A 14,001-nucleotide genomic window follows, 5' to 3' on the forward strand; every position below is an offset into this window, starting at 1 on the left:
GGTTGATTGAAGACTTTAAATTGCCCGCAGGTGTGAATGTGTGAGCCAATGGTTGTTTGTCTACTGGATATGTGCATATATACGTATACTTCCTCTTCCTCGTTTTCGAACACGTAAATGATGAGCTTTGTGTAAGCAGAAAACTTACTACCTATGTTTGTGTTGATTATTTCATTTCCCATATAAAATTGATTGATGATTTGGGTTTAGCGTGTTTTATCAAGTCAAAGAACGTCAAGGTGGCGCTTGCACCCTTGCATTTTTGTCGAAGTGAGAAGGCTATTTGTGAGGATCTTTGTGGCGCTGTGACGTCAGACGTGCGCCTTGTGCGCCTCCTCCGAGCGCTCTCGCGGAAACCTTGCGGAACCTCGCGGACTCGGCTCGTTTTGGGGATTTCGCGCTCGCGTCGCCGCGGACATGAACAGCGTGGGGGAGGCCTGCACGGAGCTCAAGCGGGAGTACGACCAATGTTTCAACCGATGGTTCGCCGACAAGTTCCTGAAGGGAGAGCGAGGCGCCGAGCCGTGCGCGGACAGCTTCCGGCTGTACCAGCGCTGCGTCCAGAAGGCCATCAAGGACAAGGACATCCCGGTGGACGGCCTGGACTTCATGGGCCCCGACAAGGACAAGGACAAGGCCGACAGCTGAACGACACAAGAAAAGAAACTCCTCCCGAATAACAGCCGGGGCCAAACATCTTTTCTTTTCTTTTCTATTCTTTTATGGGACAAACCGAAGGCCCGGGCCGGATCTGTTTCTGTTTCCTGATCAAGTCAGTCCCAGAATTGCAAATACTTGCATTGCAAACATTTATTTTGTTGGTGTTACCAAAGCTCTTTTTGAAATAAAAGAAACAATAGTTGATGAAAGTACTTTGCTTAACTTCTGATTTCGGAACTGGTCGTCCACCAATTTGGCGTGTAGTCTGCACGCTCATTAAGATACGAGTTTAATCAGAATCATCTTTATTTGCCAAGTATGTACAAAAAAAACACAAGGAATTTGTCTCCGGTAGTTGGAGCCGCTCTAGTACGACAACAGACAGTCAAAGAACACTTTTGAGACACAAAGACATTGACAAAAAAAAAACAGTCACTGAGCAATAAAGGGTTGCCAGTTATCTGGTAATGCCGGTAAAAATTTTTGTTGTTGTTGTTGTTGACAATTGTGCAAAATGATGCAGAGTCCTCTAGCACTTAGAGCAGTTCGAAAGACTAATCTCGCAATAGTCCGGTGCAGTGACCATTTGTGCAAAGGGCGGCGAGACTTCAAGGAGTGGATGCGGTTTAAAGTGACGAGTAGCGCGATCATCTGGGACAATGTCGATTGTGCAAATGTTGCAGATACTCCTCAGTCAGTGTGCAAATGGAGCAGATGCTACTCTGGCATGAGTGGCCAGTATTGCTCAACACCAGATATGCAAATAGGGCAGCGTGGCGAGACGACTACAGTGAGTGCACGAGTTATGTAGAATTGGCCCCACAGAAATGGGACAACGAACTCAAGACAAAAAGACAAAAAATTGCCAGCATGTTGCAATGGAATTGTAGGTTAGCTGTTTAAGAAGTTAGTGATCGGTAGCGCCTACCTGAGGGAAGGAGCCGGAAGAGCCGTTGACCGGGGTGCGGAGGGTCCGAGAGGATTTTGCACGCTCTTGTCTTAGTTCTGGTAGTGTGCAAGTCCTCAAGGGTGGGTAGGGGGGGGGACCGACAATCCTTTCAGCAGTTTTGATTGTCCGTTGCAGTCGGAGTTTGTCCTTTTTTGTAGCAGCACCAAACCAGACTGTGATGGAAGAACACAGGACCGATTCGATGACCGCTGTGTAGAACTGCCTCAGCAGCTCCCGTGGCAGGCCGTGCTTCCTCAGAAGCCGCAGGAAGTACATCCTCTGCTGGGCCTTTTTGAGGACGGAGTTGATGTTGGTCGCCCACTTCAGGTCCTGAGAGACTGTAATTCCCAGGAACTTGGAGGTCTCAACGGTTGACACAAGGCAGCTGGACAACGTGAGGGGCAGCTGTGGCGAAGGATGCCTCTTGAAGTCCACGATCATCTCTACAGTCTTGAGCGTGTTCAGCTCCAGGTTGTGTCGGCCGCACCACAGCTCCGGCCGCTCCGCTTCCTGTCGATATGCAGACTCGTCACCGTCCTTGATGAGGCCGATGACAGTGGTGTCATCTGCAAACTTCAGGAGTTTGACAGTCGTTCGTGTAGAGAGAGAAGAGCAGCGGAGAGAGGACACAACCATGGGGTGCCCCAGTGCTGATGCTGCGTATGGATGAGGTGGCCTCTCCCGGCCTCACCTGCTGTGTCCTGCCCGTCAGGAAGCTGTAAATCCACTGGCAGATCGCAGGTGAGACGCTGAGCTGGAGAACCTTGGGGGAAAGGAGTTCAGGGATGATGGTGTTGAACGCTGAGCTGAAGTCCTGTGAACCAGTGAACCACAGCTTGTAGTTATTGAATGTGCGAAATGACTTTGTTGGTACACACACATCTCCACAGAAACTAATATAGGATGTGACAGTGTCCGTGTATTCATCCAGGCTGCCTACTGAATTTTCAAAGACACTCCAGTCTGTGCAGTCTAAACAGCTTTGAAGTTCCATCTTTGGTCTCTGAGGCAGCTGATGGGTACAGGCTGGCCAAGCGGAACGCAGCTTTGGTGGTCGCTGAAGCAAAAACCCAGGTATGGGAGGAGTTCGGTGAGGCCATGGAGAAAGACTTCTGGACGGCTTCGAGGAAATTCAGGTCTACCATCCGGCGTCTCAGAAGGGGGAAGCAGTGGACCATTAACACTGTGTACAGTGGGGATGGGGCGCTGCTGACCTCGACTCGGGACGTCGTGAGTCAGTGGGGATAATACTTCGAAGACCTCCTCAATTTGCCTTCCCATGAGGAAGCAGAGTCTGGGTTCTCTGAGGCGGACTCTCCTATCTCTGGGGTCGAGGTCCTCAGCCTCCCTGCTAAGGTCTATTCAGGGGTGCTGGAGAGGAGGGTCCGTCGGGAAGTCGAATCTCAGATTCAGGAGGAGCAGTGTGGTTTTCGTCCTGGCCGTGGAACAGTAGACCAGCTCTACACCCTTGGCAGGATACTCGAGGGTGCATGGGAGTTCGCCCAACCAGTGTACATGTGTTTTGTGGACTTGGAGAAGACATTCGAGCGTGTCCCTCGGGGAGTCCTGCGGGGGGTTTCTTCGGGAGTACGGGGTACCGAACCCCCTGATACGGGCTGTTTGGTCCCTGTACGACCGGAGTCAGAGTTTGGTCCGCATTGCCGGCAGTAAGTCAGACTCGTTTCCGGCGAGGGTTGGAGTCCGCCAAGGCTGCCCTTTGTCACCGATTCTGTTCGTAACTTTTACGGACAGAATTTCTAGGCGCAGCCGAGGCGTAGAGGGGGTCCGGTCTGGTAGCCTCACTATTGCATCTATGCTTTTTGCAGCTGATGCGGTTCTGTTGGCTTCATCAAGCCGTGACCTCCAACTCTCACCGGAGCAGTTCGCAGCCAAGTGTGAAGCGGCTGGGATGAGAATCGGCATCTCCAAATCTGAGACCGTCCGTGGTCCTCAGAAAAGGGTGGCGTGCCCTCTCTGGGTCGGGGATGAGATCCTGCCCCGAGTGGAGGAGATCAAGTATCTTGGGGTCTTGTTCACGAGCGAGGGAAGAACGGAACGGGAGAACGACAGGCGGATCGGTGCGGTGTCTGCAGTGATGCAGACTTTGTATCGGTCCGTTGTGGTGAAGAAGGAGCTAAGCCGAAAGGCGAAGTTCTCGATTTACCGGTCGATCTCCGTTCCTCCCCTCACCTACGGTCACGAGCTGTGGGTCGTGACCAAAAGAACGAGTCCCGGATACAAGCGGCCGAAATGAGTTTCCTCCGCAGGGTGTCCGGGCTCTCCCTTAGAGAGAGGGTGAGAAGCTCGGTCATCCGGGAGGATCTCAGAGTAGAGTCGCTGCTCCTCCACATCGAGAGGAGCCAGATGAGGTGGCTGGGGCATCTGATACGGATGCCTGCCGGACACCTCCCTAGTGAGTAGTTCCGGGCAGGTCCCACCGGGAGGAGACCCCGGGGACGACCCGGGACACGCCGGAGAGACTACGTCCTTCGGCTGGCCCGGGAACGTCTCGGGATCCCCCCGGAAGAGCTGGATGAAGTGGCCGGGGGGAGGCAAGTCTGGGTGTCCCTACTGCCCCCGCGACCCGACTCGTTCTACAATAAAATTTAGGACCAGAGACGCATTTCCAAAATATAAAAGGACAACGTTTATTTCAGTATTGTGTCATTAAAAATATACACACATCCCAGGAGGGGAAACAAAAAAGGAAACTATGAAACAAAACAGGATTGAGGCTTACAGGAGGGGAAATGGAAATGACCGATCGGCCAAAAAGGAACGTTCGAGAAGGAGGCCTCCTTCCCTCCCCAGAGCAGACGCCAAGCAGGCACCGATCATTTTCGATATTGCTACAACACGCTTGTTGTCAAATCTCCACTTGCGTCACAACAGCTGCAAATGCAACCGTTGGTTAACGGTCAAGGGAACAGCTGAAAGGAAAAAAAAAACTCACGTCCTCATCATTGGCCCATTGTGCCAATCAGCAGGTCCCACCTGTCCACAATCACACACATACGAGAGAGAGGAAAAATCCCCAGCGAAACGGTCATGGTGGAAAAAAAAGTAAAAGAAAAGACAAAGAGGAAAACGACGATTCTTGCTGAAGATTAAAGGATTCTGCTGATTAAAAAAAGAAGAGCTACTAGTTGATAAAAAGAGAAAACAACTAAAAAGAAGTTGCAGTAATAGCAGCGTGCAAAGTTGCTAATGGCCAGCAGGGGGCATATTTCCTCGGGTGAAGAATAAAGCGTTCCAGTGGCGTCCTTGTTGTGCTCGAAGCGCAAAATTCAGTTGTTGTTGGCCTGCAGAGTTTGGAGAAGTTGGTCCAGGAAGCGCGGCACGTCTTCTTCTGGGTGGAGCTCGCACGGACGACACCGCCGACCGCTCTGTGGAAATCGAAAAAAGAAAGTCACATCAAGAGCGCTGCTGGCGGGCCATCACTGCCTACTCCCGTGCGATGACATCACTTCCTGCCTACTCCCGTGCGATGATATCACTTCCTTCCTACTCCAGTGCAATGACATAACTTCCTGCCTACTCCCGTGCGATGACATAACTTCCTGCCTACTCAAGTGTATGATGACATCACTTCCCGCCCGCTCACGTGCACGATGACATCACTTCCCGCCTGAAACCATGTTTGATGACGCCACTTCCCGCCCGCTCACGTGGTTGCGCTGGTCCGCAAAGGACCAGAGGGCCCGCTCCAAATCCGGCTGCTGACTTCCTTCCCACTCGGCGAGGAGAACTCGTATTTCCGCCGAGAAGCATTTCAGGGTGTCCTTGGGACACGTCTGTCAAAACAATAAGAAGAAAAATATCAAAATATTATTTAAAAAGAAAAAACGTGTAGATGAAAAACTACAGAAATATTAGAAAATACTAGGCAAAACGTACACAAATTAAGTCAAAAATTAGAATGATCAAAACTAGAAATTATTAGATGTTTTCATCTTTAATAGCCTGAAAAAACGAAATATTATGAAAAAAATATATAAAAATATTGGATGAAAAATACTAAAAAAAATACTCTCATCGGGCAGGAGGCGGGGTACACCCTGAACCGGTTGCCAGCCAATCGCAGGGCACATAGGAACAAACAACCATTCGCACTCACAGTCATGCCTACGGGCAATTTAGAGTCTCCAATTATTCCATGTTTTTGGGATGTGGGAGGAAACCGGAGTGCCCGGAGAAAACCCACGCAGGCACGGGGAGAACATGCAAACTCCACACAGGCGGGGCCGGGGATTGAACCCGGGTCCACCGTGCCGCCACCAAATTTCATGTTGCTCAGAATTTAAACTAGAATACTCCTAGATAAAGAGGAAGAGGGTTGTACCTTGTAGTCACTGACGCTCGGGGTGTACAGCTTGCAGTCTGCACACTTCCCAGGGAGAAAAACAAAAGAATCAGCACAACAGTATGACAACAACACGCTGATTGGCTGTCACGTCATCATACGGTAATACGCTCTGTGGCCACCTCATTAGGTACACCAGCTACGCAGTGTCACTAAGATAACTCGATTGTGCAATTCCTCGAGGAATTGCGCGTGAATGCCGGAATGCTGATTGAAATCATGTGGAATGTTAGTAAATAATATGGTATGATATGGAATAATATGGAATTATGTCAAATTAAGTTGAAGGAAGTGAAATGTGTTTATCTTGAAAATCGAGGGAATGTTAGCCATTTGGGATAGTTAATGGCATGGCTTGAATGAGCTGAACACGTAGAAGTTGAAACGGTGCGAATCGGTTGAGAAAAAAGGAAACGAGCTGAATTTGTGAAAATGTTACATTTGGGGCTTTTATTTTGAAAATTTGGGATATTTGGTGTATGGGAGTGCTTCACAGGAAGGCTCGACTTCGCTGAACACATTGAAGTAGGAACGGTTTGAATCGGTCGAGTAATGTTGACGCAGGAGAGAAGAATGTAGAATTTGTCTCAATGTGGGAAAAATGTGGGTATTTGAATGTGGAAAATTGTGGAATTTGGGGAATGTGGGAAAGGTTTAAATTGGTCGAGAAATGTTGAAGCAGGAGGGAATAACGTAGAATATGGCCTAATGTGGGTAAATGTGGGTATTTTAAAGTGTGAAAATGTGAAATGTGGGTGAAAAATGTGGAATATGGGAATGTGTTTTGAAGTTCTGAATAAACTGAATGTTTTAAATGTGAAATGGGAATTATGTGGAACCATTTTGTTGAATGGCTCAATGGGAATGAATGGGAAATATTTGGGTGTTAAATGTGGGTCATTTGGGAATATAAAAAAATGGTAGCCTGCAAGGCGGGAATTTTTGGATTATTTTGAAATTTGAATGGTGTGAATCGGATGAAAAATGGAGTAGATGCACGGCGAAAAACGGGGTGGAATAATAATAATAATAATAATAAAGAATAGAAATAACGTGTGTGAATTCACACAATAATGCTGACTTTTGATTGACACTTTTTAGAATGATTTGGGATACTGTTCCTAATATTTTGTTGACCAAATTGAGCTCCATTATGTAAGCAGCATAAACATCTGTCTGTCTGTTCTTGCAGATTTATTGAAAATAAAAAGATAATAAATGCATAAATATTCCAGCCATTGCTCAATGCCTTGTGGGTGCTCCTTTGGCGGTGATTGCAGCAAAACATTGAACAAAGTTATGATTTCAAGTTTTTTTTTTTTTTTTTTTTTTTTAGTATACATTTGAAACCATAATTTTCAAGAATTGTCATTTTAATAAGTTGCGTGTAATGTTTTGAGGAATACAAATTATGGATTCCATTTTGGAAAAGACATAACTAACAGACGAAAAAATACACATATTTGGAAAAATATTGAAATGTTAGGAAAAAGAACAATACTAGACGAAAAAAATACAAAAATATTGGAAAACTAGAAAAAAATGTCAGAATAAAACTATTGTAAAAATTCAGTAGCAATAGGACAAAATCTCTTTTTGTTGCAATGTTGTGTGTAGAATTTAAAGGTTTTTTTCCCCATTTTGGAATTTACGTGCCGGAAAAAAACCACCAAAAACTAGAAATATTAAAAAAGAAGGAAACAGGTTTTAAAATATAAACAGCAGATTATAGATGGAATTTCCCCTTCAGATTATATTCCAAGAGAAAAGTAAAATCCAAACAAAGTGCGGCGCCGTTCAAATTTAGCGGCTGCTCTGCAGCCGGTGTACCTAACGACGACTCGTACCGAAGCTGCGTCCTGCCGGCGGAGGATCTCCACCTGGTGCACGGCGTCCCGGCTGAAGGCGTGCGTCCCGTCGCACAGCAGGCAAGCCAGGCACCAAACGGTGACAAACGCCGCCGGCCTTCCTCTCAGCATGTCATCCTGCAAAAATCCACTTGAATGGGATAACGGATCCTGGAATGGCAAACGCCGTGTCTCTTCTCGGGCTCGGCTGCTTCAAGAGGCTTTCGCTTTCTCGTGGTCTACTCGCGGCAGGCTCGTCGAGCACATTCCATGCTGCTGAATCCTCCAAAATGCGCTGCGTCCTGTCCGCTTGTTGCTGCTTGTGACCCGTTGGTTGAGTTGCGGGTGGAGAGATGGTTCCGGGAGCGTCTCCCCCCCACCCCCCCTCCTTCCCAGCCTCCTCCTCTTGTCCACGGCAACGCCTCATTTCCCACCACTCAGCCTTTGTCTTCTTCCCCGAGGGAAAGCGCCGCGCCGACCAGCCGGCACCTCGAAAAGATCCATTGAGTGTTTTATGGAAGCATATTTTATAATTTCATCAAACTTTTTCGCATCAGTTCACTCCAACGAACCGGTCGACGTTCAATCACAGGGCACGCGTAGACAGACAATGAACTGGTTGACAGTCAATCACAGACAGACCACAAACCGGTCAACACTCAATGACAGGGCACACGTAGACAGACCACGAACTGGTCACCACTCAATGACAGGGCACACGTCGACAGACAATGAACTGTTTGACAGTCAATCACAGACAGACCACAAACCGGTCGACACTCAATGACGGGACACGTAGACAGAAAATGAACTGGGTGACAGTCAATCGTAGATAGACAACGAACCGGTCGACAGTCAATGACAGAGCACACGTAGACAGACAATGAACTGGTTGACAGTTAATCATAGACAGACAACAAACTGGTCAACACTTAATGAGAGGGCACACATAGACAATGACCTGCTTGACAGGTAATCATAGACAGACAACGAACTGGTCAACAATCACAGGGAACATGTAGACAGACAACAAACCGGTCGACAGTCAAAATGACAGGGCACATGCAGACAATTAACTGGTTGACAGTCAATCATAGACAGACCACGAACTGGTCAACAATCACAGGCAACGTGGACAGACCACGAACTGGTCGACACTCAATGACAGGGCCCGTGTACACTAACCACAGATGAGTCGCGCCAGGTTGTAGCTTACAAAGAGGAGGAGTCACCACTGTGTTTGGGTTCTGCATGGCACAATTTATTTGTTCGTTGGCTTTTTCCTTTTTGAAATCTGTTTCAGCCCCCATTAAAGTTTGTGTAATCAGAATGCAAATCTCACTGTGGTTGGTATCCTACACGTTAAACATCGAACACACGCACAGAAACATGTCCTTGCGTGTGCGCCAGCTCGGGCAAGTCGATGCGAATCTGCAGCTGTCTTGTTTTAGGACAAAAACACACACAAAAGTTCAGATGTCTCCATCTTCACATTGATTGAGTTTTCTCATTTAAAAGATTGTGTAACTTTAGCTCCAAAGTCCACCGAAACGGTCTTTAGCACCTGTCAGTCATGATTGAGAAACGAAGGAAACGAACATTGTGTACTACACTGGTACCTCGACTTAATCAGTGTCTCAACCTACCAGTTTTTTGGTACGAGCCAATTTTTTGCTTCGTGTTGCAAGACAAATTTGGGTCACGACACACAAATACTGCAGTAGAGTAATTGTATTGTTTACACTTTTTTTGTTATGTTTTTATTAGCTCATTCGCTGCCATTGACGGCTGTTGAATTCAAATGTTAATATGGAGGACTGGCAGTGAATGGGTTAGGGGTGTAAGTATTTGTTTTGACAACAATTGGATTTGTATCACAATTTGTGGTTGCCTATTCGATTCAAGGAGATGAATTGCTCACTTAGAACGATACGATGCGAAACAATTCAGAGGCTTGAAGTCGATTCAGTCACCTTTTCGTCAAAAATGTATCCAGTGTGACTTGAAATAAATAATCGCATACTGGACAGTGCAGGTGAAATTTCCTAAATTCCTGTTGTTTCTTGTTAGGTAATCAGGTCAAATTCATTATGGTCATTCAATGTAAAGATTTTCCTGATGCACTGGTTTTGCTTTGCAATAAAACTAAGGGGAACAGCAACTTGTTATTCCTATTATTTCAGCCATGATTTTACTGGTTCGTTCAGTTTCCCCCCCCCCCCCCGAAAGAAGATGTTCAATTCGTGTTAGAATTTTGAGGGGGTCCTTGGAAAAATGTGTCCACTCTAAGGGGTCCCTGGCTGGAGCCAAAAAGTTTGAGAATCCGTTCTAAACGGTCAAATAGTAATGGCTAGGAATGAAGCACTGTGAGGTTTCCACGAGCAAAAGCTTTTAGGAATCGTGTGAATAATACAGAGAGTGCTAAAGAAGTGCTCTTTGAAACACAACGTGAGGCTTGAAAACAGTGTCCGCTAGTTGACATGATTTCATTTCCTAGTATCGATGCAATCAATTGATTTTCTCTTATATCGATATACAATTCGTTCGGAAGGCCAACTTGCCGAGCACGGACCAATGTAGTGGGATCGCAGGAATATAAATCGGTACATTATATGTAGTGAATGAATGGTTACATCTTTATTTTTTGATACAATACAGTGCTATTTTTAAAACGTGACCAAAAACTTGTGGTGTTTTGGGTCCGAAACGGATTCATGGCATATCATGTCAATGGGTTAAATGTTAAATTTGATTTACTCGACGAGTAACCTGAGTGACGAGCTCGATCATGGAACCAATTCAAATGGTAAGTCAAGGTCCCATTGTACTTTTTATGGCTATTGTGCATTTTTGTGAACGACAAAGTGAGGACGTCCATTTGGGAGCAAACATCTTAGTGTTTCTGAAACATTCCTCATCTGTTGTTGCTCTTTTCCTCTCTGAACCCAAATGAATGCCACGCAAGAAGGGACTTTGCAATACCGCCCTCAAGGTAACAAAGACGTCGACAAATGCCCACAGATTTGCTCCTAGGGATTTGCAATCATCTTTTTGCTGAATTGGTCCTAATGTTCCAGACACGTCATCTCCAGCACAAACACGCCGAAGATCTGAGCACGCTGTGCAAATCATCTGCTGCTAAGTGCCAACAAGAATTCATAAATAAACAATACAATGACTACAAATGGTTATTAATTAAGAATACAAATATGAACAATAATATTACAACTCACGATAGTGACAACTCATGACAGCATTTGTCGGACAGAGGACCTTAACTGTTTCGATTGTTTTGCACTAAGGCTTCAAACGGAGGTGGTGAAAACTTCACATCTCAAAAGACATCCAGAGTTTCTGTACTTTTTTCTTTGACTCTCTGAAGACATCTCATTCACATGTTTTCCACATTGACAAGCATCTTGAAAAGTCATCATGAACTGAAGTCACCACATCATCTTCCTCAAAACGTGAACATAATCCAATGACGCCCAGACCGCTTCACTCATAGCTTGCCGCAGTTCTGAGGAAGCGGAGAAGAAGTGTGCGACAGTCCGTTGATGCTTACTCGTCTCGGCATGTGAAGTTCTCTGCATCCCGGTCCACCGGGCGGCGTCTGGTTCATGCTCACATGGGCGGTGCTGAAGGAAGTTATTCGACCACTTCCAGCTATCTGCAGGTTGACGGTGGTAGCGTAGCTCGTCTTCTGATTAGACACTTTGTTCAGTGACGGACAGGCAAAGGCTGCCGGTGATGATCTGGAAGGTGCTACGTTGGGGGACTGGGGAGGTGATTGCAAGTGGGCCTGGTAGATTTGGTGGTGGGCGACTGGAGGGGGAGATAGGACCACGCAGGAGGAGGAAAGGTTTGGTTCTGGTGGCGGTCCGCCAACGTAGGCGCAAATCAGTTGGCTCCGACAGCTCCCCTGTTCCAGCTCCGGATCTCCCCATTCTGCAGCCATTGAGGAGCGGAGGGATTGCGAGAGGGAGTTTGGCGGAGAAGGCAAGGTGACAGCAGTGGTGCTACCACCTGCATAGAAGCCATCGAGTCCATTATAGTTGTTACAGACCACCTGTCCATCCAGCCAAGGTTCACTGCTGAAGTGAAGTGCTCTGCCAAAGTCACTCCTCCTAGGGGCAACCCTCCTGGGAGAGACTGGAGACTGAAGTCCACCTCGAGGGCTGAGGCAAGATGGTGAACCGTCATTGGAGGACCATCCGCTCCTTGGGCTGACCGGACCAGATCCTCGCTGGTCAAAAGTGTCAGTGAAGCCAAGAGACCTCTGGCTACTCTCGCCCCAGAAGTAACATGGTCCTTCAGGTCCACTCTGAAGTGGGCTCGGGTGAGTCTCTGACAGGCTGGAGTGAGACCTCCGTAAGGTGTGGGGCTTATTGTCGTGTCCGTAAGGGGATTCAGCACTTAGACTGTAGAGTGGGGGAAAAGGGGAGGAGGAAAAGCTTGCTTTCTCCTGCGTTGTTTGACTGGAACAAGAAGAAAAGGAGCGAGAGGGGGAGGTAAATTGTGGATTTCTCGGTTGCGGTGCAGCGACATCACAAGTCCAAACTGACACACCGATAGCAGGCGGCGAGAGGATTTCAGGGCTCACGCATGAGGAAGCCGGTCCAAATGAAAGACTTGCTGAGGAGGCCTCAGGAATCTCCAGAGTTAGACCTAATGGATTATGGGAACTTGCCCCTGCAGTCCACGAGCCTCTGGGTTCGGGAGGCTTGTTTGCCATGGCGGAAGCGTAATTATGCTGGGGCGCAGGCGAGCAGAGGCGCGCAAAAGAAGGGGGGCTCACAGCTGGAGTTGGAGATGGGACTCTTGAGTTTGGCTCGGATGCAGAAAACGGTCGCGCTATGCGGTTGTGTGACCCAAAGGAGAGACGATCACTGTTTTTTTGTACCATGGTGCAACTGGTGCTAACATTAGCTAACGGCACCTTCTGTGGACTGGCAGAGCAGCTTCCATTGCTAACAGCACAGTTAGCACTTGTAGGCAAGCTTACTTTGTTGCTGCTGTTGGCATTCTGTGATGAGTCCATGTTGTGGCTGAGGGAGTGATGATGATGAGCAGAGGTGCTGGACAGAGGCGGACAGTGACTCTGCCTCGTAGATAAAGAAGAAGAAAAAGGGTTTTGGGAATTGGATTGAAAAGTCAAGTGGGCAGAAGATGGCGGATAGCATGGATTCCCATCGATAGCAGACTCCAAATGGGAATAAACTGGTGTGGAGGAAACGTCCTGGCTGTGAGAGAGCCGAGGTGACTGGGAGCACCGGTGCGGATGAGAATTTGGTAAGGATGGTGTGGAGGGAGGACCTTGTGTATATGAGCTTTGGACTTGATGCCGGACATTGTTCTTTTTGGCCAAAGTTTGACTGATGCAGGAGGCAGCTAAGGATCTTGTGAATGTGGAGGATGATGTAACGGGAGAGGAGCAAGGTGGAGAGCGGAGGGGAGAGGACGGTATAGGTCCTGCTCCTTTGAATGAACTGTGACTGAAAGCAGAGGAGGGCGTCGGAGAGGAGGCAGGAGGAGCCCTTTTGGAGAAACTCCTTACAGATGACGGAGGAGCAGAGAAACATGGGGGATTCCTGGATATGGTGTCTGGAGAAACAAAGCCTTCATTAGCTAAGGGGGTGGGAGAAGACGGAATAACCCTGAATGGTGAAGAGCAAGTGGATGCCCTGACGGAAAAGGAGGACGGTGTGAGGTTTGGTGAGGGGGGAGAAGTTCTAACGGGGGATGGAGAGGTGTGCCTGAAGACAGAGGGTGATGTTCTTAAATGCGTGTCCTGGCCAGGTGGGACCATGAGGGAACTTGATGTCTCCACCTGATAGAATACATCCAACAAAGCTCGGGGAGGAGAGCAGCATCCGGAGAGGGGACCTAAGATGGGACGGCTGGTGGACGGTCCTGTACCCTGGTGGTCTTGTTCCCTGGAGTAGAAAGAGAAGGACATTTTCTAAACATTTAAGGCTCTATTAAAATGCAGAAAGTTCATAGTTATTGACCAAATGACAGCTCGTAACCTAGAAAACCTGTTAGTCGGTGCACTCGTAAGACGTAAGCGCTCATTTCACTGTTTTAGACATGATTTAAAAGTTTTTTGGGGTGAAATTCGAGCGAGAAATGTTGGTGGAATTCCCATTTATACGACTTCAAGGGGCGGCACGGTGGACGAC

The 14,001-nt window shown here is 47.6% G+C and overlaps 3 protein-coding genes across 5 annotated transcripts in view; 1 reads left to right on the top strand and 2 right to left on the bottom strand.

Moving 5' to 3' along the window:
* Nucleotides 1-120: 120 nt before the first annotated feature.
* Nucleotides 121-872, top strand: triap1 (TP53 regulated inhibitor of apoptosis 1). The gene has a single exon (XM_061782576.1). The coding sequence runs from the start codon at nt 418-420 to the stop codon at nt 646-648; it is 231 nt and encodes a 76-aa protein (XP_061638560.1). The 5' UTR covers nt 121-417; the 3' UTR covers nt 649-872.
* Nucleotides 873-4,241: 3,369 nt separating this feature from the next.
* Nucleotides 4,242-8,200, bottom strand: il15l (interleukin 15, like). Of its 2 annotated transcripts, none has more exons than XM_061782575.1 (4): nt 7,853-8,200; nt 5,952-5,996; nt 5,278-5,403; nt 4,242-4,995 (listed from the first exon to the last, which is right to left on the bottom strand). In XM_061782575.1, exons 1-4 carry the CDS (start codon nt 7,949-7,951, stop codon nt 4,897-4,899), a joined length of 369 nt encoding a protein of 122 aa, XP_061638559.1. In that variant the 5' UTR covers nt 7,952-8,200; the 3' UTR covers nt 4,242-4,896. The 2 variants fall into 2 exon arrangements, with proteins under 2 accessions (XP_061638559.1, XP_061638558.1); XM_061782574.1 differs by having other exon boundaries at nt 7,820-8,198.
* An 858-nt stretch (nt 8,201-9,058) lies between these two features.
* plekhg2 (pleckstrin homology domain containing, family G (with RhoGef domain) member 2) overlaps nt 9,059-14,001 on the bottom strand; it is a 48,329-nt gene continuing 43,386 nt past the window's right edge. For both annotated transcript variants that reach the window (XM_061782566.1, XM_061782565.1), the window contains exon 7: nt 9,059-13,755. In XM_061782566.1, coding sequence (XP_061638550.1) covers nt 11,322-13,755 — 2,434 coding nt within the window. In that variant the 3' untranslated portion in view covers nt 9,059-11,321. The remainder of the gene's footprint in view (nt 13,756-14,001) is intronic.

The sequence above is a fragment of the Phyllopteryx taeniolatus genome, chromosome 8 (assembly GCF_024500385.1).
Source record: "Phyllopteryx taeniolatus isolate TA_2022b chromosome 8, UOR_Ptae_1.2, whole genome shotgun sequence".
Classification (NCBI taxonomy): Eukaryota; Metazoa; Chordata; class Actinopteri; order Syngnathiformes; family Syngnathidae; genus Phyllopteryx; species Phyllopteryx taeniolatus.